The following is a 15,523-nucleotide window of genomic DNA, read 5'->3' on the forward strand; positions in this document are numbered from 1 at the left end:
AAAGAGGCTTCATATGGTAATTACGTGTGCTCAAACTTTGCAACCCCCTCCGAATACTGCTAACTCAGGACACTTCCATTACGTCATGTGAGAGATCATTCTCAAAGCTCAAGTTCATCAAAAGCTATCTCAGGAGCACAATGACACAAGAAAGGCTTATCATGGCTTTAATGTCAGTGAAGTCACAAATACTAGAAAGTATCGATGTAGTTGATGTTATAGATGTCTTTGCTGCACAGAATGCACGACGTGAAGCGATATCAATTTAGATTTGTCACTTCTGCATTATTTAACTAATAAACAAAGGTATTATTCATTAAAAGAGTCTTGATTACTTTTGTTAAGTTTACTGATATACTGTACCAATTTGATTTGGGGCTTATATATTTTTGCGTACATTATCCCATGTCATATGTCCAATGTCAAAATGCAAGGGGCCCCCAAAGAGGTCAATCCCCCCGGGCCCCCAAATCCCTAGTTACGCCCCTGGCACTCCCACGGGAGTCTTGTTCCGCTACCAATTTGGCCTAATCCTTTCCTCTTACGACCGTTTCCACCCGAGAGACCCTTTTGAGGCAGGGTAATCTGGTGCAAGCTACATGTATAGACCTAGCTGGAGCAATATGGTTGGTAGGCTATACCCCAGAGGCATGACCGGATTTAGATAAATCAAGGCCGTAAGCGAAGTGAATTTGGTGTTCCTAAATGAAATAGAAAATAAAAAAATAAATAAACAGCAAAAAAATAAAATTGTGCAATTTATTAAAAACCTTATATACCCCAACAATAACATTGGTGAAAAGTTTCATAATTTCTTCTCTGAAAAAAAAAGTATTTGCATTTACTTTGTACTATCGGAAGGTCTATAGGGCCAATATTTGACATGATTTTCAACTTTCTAAACCTCCACAGGGCCAGTGCTTCTCTTTACTTTGTGCTCCAGGAAAGAAGCTAATTAATGGCAAGTGTTCAACGGTCCTGTCAGAGATCAAAGGCCTCGGCTACAGTCTCAGACTTTGGTTGATGTCGAGCGCTGAAATTCCAAAACAAGTCAGACATGCGCTGCCATTTATTCCTCAGGCGTATCTGTTTGACAGACTCAGGACAAAGGTATTTCTTTGGTTTATATTGACAGACTAAGAACAAAGGTATTTCTTTGGTTTATATTGACAGACTAACAACAAAGGTATTTCTTTGGTTTATATTGACAGACTCAGGAATAAGATATTCTTTGGTTTATATTGACAGACTCAGAACAAATGTATTTCTTAAGATTTATATTGACAGACTCAGGACAAATGTATTTCTTAAGATTTATATTGACAGACTCAGAAGTTACTCAGAACTAAGGTATTTTATTGTTTTATAATGATAGTCGTGATAAGGATTTTGGATATCACTCACAAATTCCATTATTCGACTTCATAAAACGTCTTTCATCAACTCAAAGACTAACTTATTTGTGACATGAGTTCCAAATTGATCAGAAAATAACAAGCTACAACAACTGACTAGAACTATCTACTTAACTGCATTACCTCTACTATACTTTAACATCACTACTTGTTACAACTAGTTAGTTGCTACCACTTACTGTGATTGCTACAACTAGTTGCTACCACTTACTGTAATTGCTACAACTAGTTGCTACCACTTGGGCTACTGTGCTTGACTAATTCTCGATCTCTCATACCACCTTACTTCCGGTCATACCTAACTCACCATTCATTATTTACACTTTTACACTCTATAGTCACAAAATTCACCAAAGTACAATAAGAGATATATATATATATATATATATATATATATATATATATATATATATATATATATATATGTTTGTATGTATAAATACGATTTTTTTACACCCATCACCACAAATTTTAGCACCAAAAATCACCTCTAACAAAAGGGGTTCAGGGACTTACGAATCTTAGGGAAGCTTTTTAAAATACGATACGCTTTAAGAGTAAGACTTTGGGAAACACTTCTCGTGGTTTAAATAATTTAGTTCCGCATTTAGGAGTGACAATATTTTGAATTTAAAATGCACATTTTTTTAAAATAGCCATTGTTATTTAGTTTTTGTCCAGTCCAAATCAAGATAATGAAACCTAAAACATCATCTCCACTTCTTAGCAACTTCATAGCAACAACTGAGGTGTCTTTGCAATTTTATTTTGTCCTCAGCTGAACGACTATCTTGTTAACATAATGGACAGCAGCAAGATCAACATCAGCCTCATCACAGCTGCCTCTGACCGCCTTGATGACCGGCGCACTCTACGAAAGCCTGTTGTCTTCTTATTATCCGGCCACATCGTTGCCAATCAGGATCTTGGGCGGGACGAGTTCGAGGGCGCCTTGACAGACGCTCTCCTGTCGCCTTGGAAGAACCTGAGCTTAGCCAACGGAGTGGAAGCGGAGTTTATCCCTTCACTCAGTCTGAGATCAAACAACTCACTGTGTGAAACGATTACTGTGCCCAGCCATGGCAAGATTAGCTGCGGTGTGTCTGAGGTTAGCCCGAACGTGACGAGCGATGAAAACGCTGTACTGTGGAACGTACGAGACAGCTTCCTTAATGTCTCTCACTTGCTGAGCTGCAGTTTTGTGGCACTCAACAAGTCTCACTTCAACAGAGTCATCACAGACGCAACCATTCCTACGACTGTTAAAATCATTGTAAATTTCGGTGACAACAAAATCACCTTTCAGGAACCCACGGACATGAACTACATGCATATTGGTGACGACGGGAAACTTAATGTGTGTCGTGATCTGCTCGACAAGAATGTACACTTGTCTGAAGATGTTGAGTCTTTGGGGCTCTCTCAGGGGAATAGTGACGACGAAAACAGGGCCGCCCAATACGTTCTAACAATGGTGTGCCTTGGAGCGTCCATACTGGGCCTCTTGATGACGTTGTTTACATATTTGAGATTCCCAGTCCTGCTGACCACTGCTGGAAGAAACAACGCATGTCTAAGTTTGAGTCTTTTGTTGGCGCAAGCGTCTCTGATTGCATCCACTCATCTGTAAGTTCATTTGTAACACGTATACATTACTGAAGTTCTTTCAAAAGCTTATTTTGTTGTTAAACTTTAAATTTATTGTCATATAAATTCGACTGCACATTTGCGTCTTTCAAAAGCTTATTTTGTTGCTCAATTTTTAAATTTATAGTCATATAAATTCGACTGCACATTTGCGTCTTTCAAAAGCTTATTTTGCTGCTCATTTTTTAAATTTATTGTCATATAAATTCGACTGCACATTGCGTCTTTCAAAAGCTTATTTTGCTGCTCATTTTTTAAATTTATTGTCATATAAATTCGACTGCACATTGCGTCTTTCAAAAGCTTATTTTGTTGCTCAACTTTTAAATTTATTGTCATATAAATTCGACTGCAACTTAAAATTTAATGTCATATAAATTGTCACGCTCGATTGCAAATCGCGTCCATTTTAAACCAGGTCAAGAGAGGGGTAGGTGTTGGTCACGAAAAAACTTTCCCAGATTACGTTATTCTGGACCCTTCCTTTGAACTTTCTTTGGAATATTTTTTTCCTTACTGACCAGCGCATTTGTTCACAAAATATATATATTCAAAGCCGTCCCAACGTTTACGAAATAGGTTAAAGAAACGTTTTAATGAAATCTAAATCTAGAGTTATGCAGTTTGCCATTAAAGATGTTCAGTTATTATTATAATAAAGAAATATTTCATAGGGTCTATGCCTTCGCCTTCTCTGTCACTTGGAATAGTTGACAAATAATCTAGGACATGAGATCCCGATGCTTAAAATTCCTCCTGATATGATTGCCTCTTTACAAAGCTAATATCAACTCTGTCTATTTTGGATAAAACAATGTGTGTACGTTTAATTCTCCCATACTAAGTATCGGAACAAATTGAAATTTTGAATATTTTTTTCTTGTGCTTAACAAAACAAGAATCAATAAAACGAATTAACCAATTACTTAATTAACTATTGGTAATTAATAACTGTCAGGGTTATGTTAAAGCCGTAGCTCGTTTGCCCGGGCCCTGACATTCAACAGGCACCTTCGTGCTTACTATAAATAATTGACTCACTGTTAACAATGTCACTGTTTAATGACATGAATATAAGTAATAATGACTACTGATGGAGTAATGACATTGAGTCTAAAATATTCGAATATACAATAACTTTGTTTGTTATCGAACAAGGGAAAGAAACAGTACTTGACAGATGTTGTGGTATAAGTTGAGTTATTGCCCTTGAGAAGGCCTGTTCGAATTAAAGTAATACAACTTTTTTTTAAAAGCGATTACGGTAATACTCATAAGGATACACCCTTCTTTTCGCCCCCTTTCTCAACTGACCCAAACAAGTGATAGGGTCATAGCGCATTGAGAAAGCTAACAGCATGAAATTGCGCTATACAGAAACAATCGATAAAATATTTCCAATCACACAGATGTATGATTGTTAGTCTAGATCAATTACTAATTTGATCACAGGACTGATCCAAACTATTTGATACAATTACACTTGATCTAATTAATTTTTTTATGCTTTTCTTATTTATTTTTTTTAAAACTAAGTCACAATCTCAGAAGCTTATTTTTAAATAAACATTATGTTTTATAAAGCATCTGAACTTTAAATTTTATGTTTCAAACGTCATGATACTTTTTAACCTAAATAATTCACTATTTCCATTTTTGTACTAGATGTGCTTTTTGAGAAGGAAAATATAATAGATAAACTCATTGGATAAATGTGTTCATTGATCGGTCACTAGTCATACAAATTTAGTCACTATGGTTACACGTGGAACTTCTGTGAAGGAAATCAATTAGTCATTACACTAATCACGTGAAGTTAACAAGACGCGCTTGAATTACCCCACTTTTACCATTTACTGAAATAACAATTGTATTATAGGTCAATTAATCTCTGACTGCTGATACAGACATTGACCTCTTTTTGTTCTTTAGTTCAGCCCCAAGCGCACTGTGTACGGCTGTGGGCGTGCTGACTCACTCCTGCTGGCTGTGGACGTTCACCTGGACCTTCATCTGCAGCTTCAACATGTTCAGGATCTTCACAGCCAAGACTAGAATCACCATCAGCTCACAGCAGCAAAACCTGCAGCTCTTCAAGACCATCGCTGGCTCACTGACGTGCCCCGTCTGCGTCGTAGTCATAGTGATAGTTGCGTCACATCTGACGTCAGATGGAACTAAACTAGGATACGGGGATGGAGTGTGCTACCTCGACACAACGTTGCTTCTTGGTATGTGAAATTAAAGATTTATATTTCTGTTTGGTCTGATTTCTTTAAATATGTAGATCACAGCTGGAACTTTGAAGCCACGTGAATTGCTGAAATGCTGCTGCATTTCTTCTTAATTTTCGGACTCGAAGACAAGCCTAATATTTATGCCATTCGGTCTGTGGCGTAGATAGGGGATTTGGAGTCCCGGGGGAGGCTTGACCTTTTTAGGTGTCCCTGCATTTTGACATTCGACATCATGACATGAGATAATGTACTCTATAGCTGTTATTGTCTAAATTCCAATTAGGACAGTATATAAGTAAAATTAACCGAAAAAAAAAAGTAAGACTCTTTATGAATAATACCTTTGTTTATTGGCGAGATAATGCACAAGCGACAGATCTCAATTCATATCGCGTCACGTCGTGCTTTGCTGCACAAAACCTGTTTTCACTTTGCTTACCTGGAGAAATGGGAAAGTTTTGTTTGAAAAGATTTGACCTGCACATGCATTTTATTTTGCAATTAAAAACATGGAAGTCTGTCTTCCATTCTTCATTAGAAATATTAGTAACAAAGTCACGGTCAATGTCCTTCAAGGAACCTAACAATTTCTTCCTTGATGCCCCATATTCTTCTCAATACCTTATCCACCGTCCGGTAGACATTGGTCAAAAGTGGAAAAATGGCCGGCTTTTTCACAACAATTTGATATTATCCAGCAAGCATTTTTTTTTTCATTCATATCTTCTGGTTTAACTGCACAAACTCACCAACAGACAGCAAGTTAGATGACAATTTTTTCTTGAACAGGTTTTCGTTTTTTTTTTCCAAGGATGTTTAAAAGAACCAGTTACTCCAAATACAACAAGATCTGCTAGTGTTTATTTTGCATTCCTTGGGGTAATTTTAAAGTGGAAAAGACGTTTTGAATAATCAGCGTGCAGAAGACAAAATAAGGAAATACAATGTCAGGTAACCAATAAAACCTGGGTAGACACCTAGGCATCCTAAAGATCCCAAAATTAAAAATTGCATTTCACCAGGATGCGAACTTCGGACCCATCGGTTTACCATTCAACCACCTCGCCTCCCTATAATGAATACTTATTTTAAACGTGGATATAACATACGAATGGGGTTATGACAATCTTGCAATTGAAAACTATAAGAAATCTATTGATAGAGTTTTGTAACTTCTGCTGCAGACTAATGCAGACCTTGGACTTCATTAACTGTTGTTATCCCTCCCAGGTCTGTCTCTAGTTCTGCCACTCGCCTTGTTCCTGACCTGTAACATGGTATTTTTCCTGACGACTGTGATCAGCATCTACAGGATCCACAAGCTTCAGTCTTCAGACAAACCCAACAGCAGCGATAAGAAGAATCTCTTTATTTACATCAAACTCTCGTCTATGACCGGAACTTTCTGGATCATGGCCATCGTTTCTGAAGCTACAGACAGTGATGTCTTAAGGTATGGTCATTAGGGTTAAATTAAGGACACGCATGCCTTTGGGTAATGTCTTTATGGTTAAATTAAGGACACTCATGCCTTTGGGGAATGTCATTATGGTTAAATTGAGAACAGTCATGTCTTAAGGTAAGGTTATTAAAGTTATGGTAAATTCTCTCTTAAAGTAAGGTCATTATCGTTAACAAAAGACAGTGGTGTCTTAAGTTAACGTCATTATCGTTAAATTATGTTAAGCTATGTGAGCACTGTCGCACAGTAAAAATTACCCAAGATCTTCTTATGTAGTTTAAAACTGTTGAGTTTGTATCGGAAAAATAGCCGCTGTGCGATTTTCTTTGACAGAGTTTTTAAGATGGTCTTCCAACGAAAGCTTGTTGTCAACAATGACACCCAGATATTTGTATGAGTTGACTCGCTGTATCGGTATACTTGTTTATCTGCAGTTCGTGTATCAGTTGTTTGTTCCTTCTGAAATCTATTATAGGTTCTTTAGTTTTTGTGACATTCAGTTCTAGAAAGTTGTCAGTGCACCAGTTTGTAAACTCCTCTATCGAGCTTCGTTTCCTGAAATAAGACCGACTATGTCAGTATCATCGGAGAATTTAATGAGTTTAACTTGAGTCATAGATGCTTCTTATGTCATTAGTGTAAAGAGTATATAGTACAGGGAAAAGTGCACAACCTTGTGGAGCACCCGTACATAGCACTCAGTGCATGGTTTAGTGTTGTTGACTTAACGTACTGGGGACGTTGTGTTAAAAAGTTTAGAACCCATGCTTGTACGTTAGGGCTGACATTTTGATTACTCAGTTTGTTTATGATTACATGTGGCTGTATGGTATTGAAAGCCGAGGGGAAATCTACGAAGAGGACTCGTGCATATATTTTGGGTGTGTCGAGATGATTATAAAGTTGGTCCAAAGCCAATAGAACTGCATCATCTGTTCCCCTAGCTGCTATATATGCTAATTGGTGAGGAACTGTTGTTGACTTTATTTATACATTGTTTAAGCACATATTTTTCAACAAAAAAAAATTCATTAGTTAGTGCTACTGGGCGAAAATTATTTAAACTATCTTTTTTTTTTGGTTGCTTTGGTACTGGTACGATTTCTGAAGCTTTTCAGATTTGTGGAATTAATCAGGTTTGTAGCGAATTTATAGTGAGAGAAGAGATTTGTTCCGCACGTAACTTGATCAGCTTTTCGATTATTTTATCGGCTCCGGAAGCTTATGTTTTGAGGTGCAGCCTGTTATTTTATTTAATCCTTCCGAACCTGACTTTTGAGTAAAGTTCTCAATTTTATTTTCTTTCCTTTTAATTATCGCCTTTCTTTTTTCAGTGCTTTCTTAGCATTTATAGACTCTTGATTGTTAGCCTCATACCTTATTTGTCTCTGAAATAAAAAGTTTTTTGATGTTTTTGATCATCCAGGGCTTATTGTTTCCATAAACTTGTATTGTTTTTGTTGGAATAGTTAACTCCTTACATAATAGTAGATAGGAGTTAACAGTTTCTGTTAGTTCGTGTTACGTGCGCATCTTAGTGTGAATGTGAAATGGTGCGATTGCGTGTTGAAAGGAAGGGAGAATCGAAATGGAGGAATATGAACAAGAAAGTGTTTTCAGTATTAATAAAGATTAAAGTATTTATAAACGGTGATTTGTCGTTTTCATGTCTAACGAGTCTCATCCAATATGAAGACGTAACAAGTGGCGCCCAACGCAAAGGTAACCCACGTATCCCTCTATTCACAGGGGATCTCCTGTCAGCAGACAGTAGAGATAGTATAGTCTAGATCTAGAGACAGGAGAACATTCGATTCGATATTATTAGTAATCAACTATGGCGGACAAGGCTGAGGTAGCAGCGTTGAAGGAAGAGGGAAGGTTGTTGGAGCTTGAAGGGGCAGAACTAAGAAAATACGTACAAGAAAGGTTAATGGAGAGGGAGAGATTAGCGATGGAAAGAGACAAAGAAAAGGAGAGATTAGATAAGGAGGACAAAAGAGAAAGGGAAAAAGAAAAGGAGAGATTAGCGATGGAAAGAGACAAAGAAAAGGAGAGATTAGCGATGGAAAGAGACAAAGAAAAGGAGAGATTAGATAAGGAGGACAAAAGAGAAAGAGAAAAAGAAAAGGAGAGATTAGATAAGGAGGACAAAAGAGAAAGAGAAAAGGATAAGGAGATAGTAGCAATTGAAAGGGAAAAGAAAAATGAATTGGTCGCCATTGAAAGAGAAAGATTAGCATTTGAAAAAGAGACAGCAGAGAAAAAGTTAAAAACAGACCAAGGAAAAGAGAATGATAAAAGAAAGAGTGACTCTACAGGGAATAAACTGGCAAAATATAAAGGTTTGATATTCAACGAAGACAAAATGGACATAGACATTTTTTTGAAGAAGTTCGAGATAGAAATGAGAGAACTCCATACCCTGAAGACAAATGGACATTCTTATTGTCGAGATCATTTACAGCGGAGGTGCCTTCAAAAATATGTATGAACCAGGGTAACTACAGCATTGTGAAAGAACAACTACTTAGAACTTTCGGGAAAACAGAAGCTTTCTATCGCCAACAGTTTGTTAATTGTGAGATAGAACCAGAGGATGACCCGCAGACCTTCTTGGACAAAATGAGCAGCCATTTCGATAACTGGATAGAAACCGCTGAGGTAGAAAAAACCTTTGACAGTCTTAAGACATTTCTCATGCTGGACAAAGTGATGTACGAGTGTCAGGAGGAATTAAAAATATTTCTGTTGGAGAGGAAACCGAAATCCATAGAAGACATAGTAAGACTGATAAGGGCTTATAAAGTGGCACATCCCGAGAAGAAATTATCTAGAGGCAGTGATATAGAAGAAATAGTTGCCTTTAACAGAACATGTGAGACACAGAATAACTCTCACAGAACAAGGGAGACACATGATAGACAGTATAGAAGTGGTACATATGAAAGACAAAATGATAGCCGCAACGGAAGATATCAAGGAAACAGACAGGAAAGAAAGGACTGGGAGAAAGGTAGAATAGAGCAAGGCTTATCATTGTCATCTGATACTGGAACATTGGAGATTTTTCAGACATTCGTAGGGAACAAGGCAGCCAAGACCATCAGGGATACTGGGAGCACTATTATTGGAGTGAATAAGAATTTAGTGGAAGACCATGAATATACAGGCGAATCTAGGAAGTGTGTTATGTTTAATGGGAATATTGTACAATTACCGATTGCTAAAGTTAGTATAGACACACCGTATGTTAAGGGGACAGTGGAAGCTTGTGTTGTAGATCAGGGTGAGATAGATTTAATTATTGGGAATATTCATGGGGTGAAAATATGTTCAGTAAGGGAGATTGAGAATTGGAAGAAATATTATGGGATAAAGTCTACGCGAGGTAGAAATGGGGATGTGGAAGAAGACATAAGATCTCATACATCAGATGACATGGGTAGCAGAGAGCACGAGAAGAAAGAATTAACAGATAAGGTAGAAAGCAATGCAATAGGAATGGGTCCAAATCAAAGTAAAGTAAGGCAATCAGTGGTACAGGGAAAGCGATATAAGCCCACATACAGACGTACAAATCCATACATCTTATGCTTTAATTGTGGGAAAAGGGGGCATATTAGAAGACAGTGTCAACAGTTAATTAGAATTAAGGATTCAAGGTACAATAGTGAAGAGGCGTATACGAGAAAAGAGAGGGATATTAGCAGCCTAGAAAACAGTACAGCTAGATCATTAGGTAGTAGAATCACAATGGGACATCATTGCAAAGGAGGGAAGCGGAAAGGATGGCATGTCAATAATGTTAGAATTATATAGATATGATTAGAAAAGGTAGGAATGATGGACATTATTTATTGTTCTATTCTACAATGAATAAATATATGTGTAATGAATTGAATATTGTTGTTACAATATGCATGGAGCAAGATAGACTTTGTTTGTTAACTATTTGATTACGACTGGAATGATGGTGTTTTGTACAGGCATACAATTATGAGTGGGGAGTTGTATTGATAGAAATATGATTACTTTTAGATAAATGTTAACAGAAGTGGTTTCAATTGCTCATAATAACAGTTATTATTGTGATGAATATAATTGTTATTTCATGTTGGGATTGTATTGGTATTAACATGACATTGTGTTTGATTTTGTTTAGTTATTACATTATGGTTTTATATGTTACCGATTTTTTTAACTTGGAATAGTCTGATAATATATTCAGTGATTTGTATTTTGGACGTTCGATGTGCATCGAACTTGTTAAACGGGGGGGGGGGTGTTACGTGCGCATCTTAGTGTGAATGTGAAATGATGCGATTGCGTGTTGAAAGGAAGGGAGAATCAAAATGGAGGAATATGAACAAGAAAGTGTTTTCAGTATTAATAAAGATTAAAGCATTTATAAACGGTGATTTGTCGTTTTCATGTCTAAAGAGTCTCATCCAATATGAAGACGTAACAAGTGGCGCCCAACGCAAAGGTAACCCACGTATCCCTCTATTCACAGGGGATCTCCTGTCAGCAGACAGTAGAGATAGTATAGTCTAGATCTAGAGACAGGAGAACATTCGATTCGATATTATTAGTAATCAACTATGGCGGACAAGGCTGAGGTAGCAGCGTTGAAGGAAGAGGGAAGGTTGTTGGAGCTTGAAGGGGCAGAACTAAGAAAATACGTACAAGAAAGGTTAATGGAGAGGGAGAGATTAGCGATGGAAAGAGACAAAGAAAAGGAGAGATTAGATAAGGAGGACAAAAGAGAAAGGGAAAAAGAAAAGGAGAGATTAGCGATGGAAAGAGACAAAGAAAAGGAGAGATTAGCGATGGAAAGAGACAAAGAAAAGGAGAGATTAGATAAGGAGGACAAAAGAGAAAGAGAAAAAGAAAAGGAGAGATTAGATAAGGAGGACAAAAGAGAAAGAGAAAAGGATAAGGAGATAGTAGCAATTGAAAGGGAAAAGAAAAATGAATTGGTCGCCATTGAAAGAGAAAGATTAGCATTTGAAAAAGAGACAGCAGAGAAAAAGTTAAAAACAGACCAAGGAAAAGAGAATGATAAAAGAAAGAGTGACTCTACAGGGAATAAACTGGCAAAATATAAAGGTTTGATATTCAACGAAGACAAAATGGACATAGACATTTTTTTGAAGAAGTTCGAGATAGAAATGAGAGAACTCCATACCCTGAAGACAAATGGACATTCTTATTGTCGAGATCATTTACAGCGGAGGTGCCTTCAAAAATATGTATGAACCAGGGTAACTACAGCATTGTGAAAGAACAACTACTTAGAACTTTCGGGAAAACAGAAGCTTTCTATCGCCAACAGTTTGTTAATTGTGAGATAGAACCAGAGGATGACCCGCAGACCTTCTTGGACAAAATGAGCAGCCATTTCGATAACTGGATAGAAACCGCTGAGGTAGAAAAAACCTTTGACAGTCTTAAGACATTTCTCATGCTGGACAAAGTGATGTACGAGTGTCAGGAGGAATTAAAAATATTTCTGTTGGAGAGGAAACCGAAATCCATAGAAGACATAGTAAGACTGATAAGGGCTTATAAAGTGGCACATCCCGAGAAGAAATTATCTAGAGGCAGTGATATAGAAGAAATAGTTGCCTTTAACAGAACATGTGAGACACAGAATAACTCTCACAGAACAAGGGAGACACATGATAGACAGTATAGAAGTGGTACATATGAAAGACAAAATGATAGCCGCAACGGAAGATATCAAGGAAACAGACAGGAAAGAAAGGACTGGGAGAAAGGTAGAATAGAGCAAGGCTTATCATTGTCATCTGATACTGGAACATTGGAGATTTTTCAGACATTCGTAGGGAACAAGGCAGCCAAGACCATCAGGGATACTGGGAGCACTATTATTGGAGTGAATAAGAATTTAGTGGAAGACCATGAATATACAGGCGAATCTAGGAAGTGTGTTATGTTTAATGGGAATATTGTACAATTACCGATTGCTAAAGTTAGTATAGACACACCGTATGTTAAGGGGACAGTGGAAGCTTGTGTTGTAGATCAGGGTGAGATAGATTTAATTATTGGGAATATTCATGGGGTGAAAATATGTTCAGTAAGGGAGATTGAGAATTGGAAGAAATATTATGGGATAAAGTCTACGCGAGGTAGAAATGGGGATGTGGAAGAAGACATAAGATCTCATACATCAGATGACATGGGTAGCAGAGAGCACGAGAAGAAAGAATTAACAGATAAGGTAGAAAGCAATGCAATAGGAATGGGTCCAAATCAAAGTAAAGTAAGGCAATCAGTGGTACAGGGAAAGCGATATAAGCCCACATACAGACGTACAAATCCATACATCTTATGCTTTAATTGTGGGAAAAGGGGGCATATTAGAAGACAGTGTCAACAGTTAATTAGAATTAAGGATTCAAGGTACAATAGTGAAGAGGCGTATACGAGAAAAGAGAGGGATATTAGCAGCCTAGAAAACAGTACAGCTAGATCATTAGGTAGTAGAATCACAATGGGACATCATTGCAAAGGAGGGAAGCGGAAAGGATGGCATGTCAATAATGTTAGAATTATATAGATATGATTAGAAAAGGTAGGAATGATGGACATTATTTATTGTTCTATTCTACAATGAATAAATATATGTGTAATGAATTGAATATTGTTGTTACAATATGCATGGAGCAAGATAGACTTTGTTTGTTAACTATTTGATTACGACTGGAATGATGGTGTTTTGTACAGGCATACAATTATGAGTGGGGAGTTGTATTGATAGAAATATGATTACTTTTAGATAAATGTTAACAGAAGTGGTTTCAATTGCTCATAATAACAGTTATTATTGTGATGAATATAATTGTTATTTCATGTTGGGATTGTATTGGTATTAACATGACATTGTGTTTGATTTTGTTTAGTTATTACATTATGGTTTTATATGTTACCGATTTTTTTAACTTGGAATAGTCTGATAATATATTCAGTGATTTGTATTTTGGACGTTCGATGTGCATCGAACTTGTTAAACGGGGGGGGGGGGGTGTTACGTGCGCATCTTAGTGTGAATGTGAAATGATGCGATTGCGTGTTGAAAGGAAGGGAGAATCAAAATGGAGGAATATGAACAAGAAAGTGTTTTCAGTATTAATAAAGATTAAAGCATTTATAAACGGTGATTTGTCGTTTTCATGTCTAAAGAGTCTCATCCAATATGAAGACGTAACAAGTGGCGCCCAACGCAAAGGTAACCCACGTATCCCTCTATTCACAGGGGATCTCCTGTCAGCAGACAGTAGAGATAGTATAGTCTAGATCTAGAGACAGGAGAACATTCGATTCGATATTATTAGTAATCAACTATGGCGGACAAGGCTGAGGTAGCAGCGTTGAAGGAAGAGGGAAGGTTGTTGGAGCTTGAAGGGGCAGAACTAAGAAAATACGTACAAGAAAGGTTAATGGAGAGGGAGAGATTAGCGATGGAAAGAGACAAAGAAAAGGAGAGATTAGATAAGGAGGACAAAAGAGAAAGGGAAAAAGAAAAGGAGAGATTAGCGATGGAAAGAGACAAAGAAAAGGAGAGATTAGCGATGGAAAGAGACAAAGAAAAGGAGAGATTAGATAAGGAGGACAAAAGAGAAAGAGAAAAAGAAAAGGAGAGATTAGATAAGGAGGACAAAAGAGAAAGAGAAAAGGATAAGGAGATAGTAGCAATTGAAAGGGAAAAGAAAAATGAATTGGTCGCCATTGAAAGAGAAAGATTAGCATTTGAAAAAGAGACAGCAGAGAAAAAGTTAAAAACAGACCAAGGAAAAGAGAATGATAAAAGAAAGAGTGACTCTACAGGGAATAAACTGGCAAAATATAAAGGTTTGATATTCAACGAAGACAAAATGGACATAGACATTTTTTTGAAGAAGTTCGAGATAGAAATGAGAGAACTCCATACCCTGAAGACAAATGGACATTCTTATTGTCGAGATCATTTACAGCGGAGGTGCCTTCAAAAATATGTATGAACCAGGGTAACTACAGCATTGTGAAAGAACAACTACTTAGAACTTTCGGGAAAACAGAAGCTTTCTATCGCCAACAGTTTGTTAATTGTGAGATAGAACCAGAGGATGACCCGCAGACCTTCTTGGACAAAATGAGCAGCCATTTCGATAACTGGATAGAAACCGCTGAGGTAGAAAAAACCTTTGACAGTCTTAAGACATTTCTCATGCTGGACAAAGTGATGTACGAGTGTCAGGAGGAATTAAAAATATTTCTGTTGGAGAGGAAACCGAAATCCATAGAAGACATAGTAAGACTGATAAGGGCTTATAAAGTGGCACATCCCGAGAAGAAATTATCTAGAGGCAGTGATATAGAAGAAATAGTTGCCTTTAACAGAACATGTGAGACACAGAATAACTCTCACAGAACAAGGGAGACACATGATAGACAGTATAGAAGTGGTACATATGAAAGACAAAATGATAGCCGCAACGGAAGATATCAAGGAAACAGACAGGAAAGAAAGGACTGGGAGAAAGGTAGAATAGAGCAAGGCTTATCATTGTCATCTGATACTGGAACATTGGAGATTTTTCAGACATTCGTAGGGAACAAGGCAGCCAAGACCATCAGGGATACTGGGAGCACTATTATTGGAGTGAATAAGAATTTAGTGGAAGACCATGAATATACAGGCGAATCTAGGAAGTGTGTTATGTTTAATGGGAATATTGTACAATTACCGATTG

The 15,523-nt window shown here is 37.2% G+C and overlaps 2 protein-coding genes across 2 annotated transcripts in view; one reads left to right on the forward strand and one right to left on the reverse strand.

Annotated features, from left to right (window-relative positions):
- LOC106052088 (protocadherin Fat 4-like) overlaps nucleotides 1–15,523 on the reverse strand; it is a 301,505-nt gene that overhangs the window by 206,406 nt on the left and 79,576 nt on the right. The gene's annotated exons all lie outside the window — the stretch shown is intronic.
- The window catches only part of LOC106062292 (uncharacterized), a 43,198-nt gene that overhangs the window by 14,161 nt on the left and 13,514 nt on the right, over nucleotides 1–15,523 (forward strand). The window contains exons 5-8 of the mRNA XM_056018740.1: nucleotides 913–1,110; nucleotides 2,194–3,041; nucleotides 4,995–5,293; nucleotides 6,530–6,752. Of these exons, the coding sequence (XP_055874715.1) occupies nucleotides 913–1,110; nucleotides 2,194–3,041; nucleotides 4,995–5,293; nucleotides 6,530–6,752 (1,568 nt within the window). The remainder of the gene's footprint in view (nucleotides 1–912; nucleotides 1,111–2,193; nucleotides 3,042–4,994; nucleotides 5,294–6,529; nucleotides 6,753–15,523) is intronic.

The sequence above is a fragment of the Biomphalaria glabrata genome, chromosome 2 (assembly GCF_947242115.1).
Source record: "Biomphalaria glabrata chromosome 2, xgBioGlab47.1, whole genome shotgun sequence".
NCBI lineage: Eukaryota > Metazoa > Mollusca > Gastropoda > Planorbidae > Biomphalaria > Biomphalaria glabrata.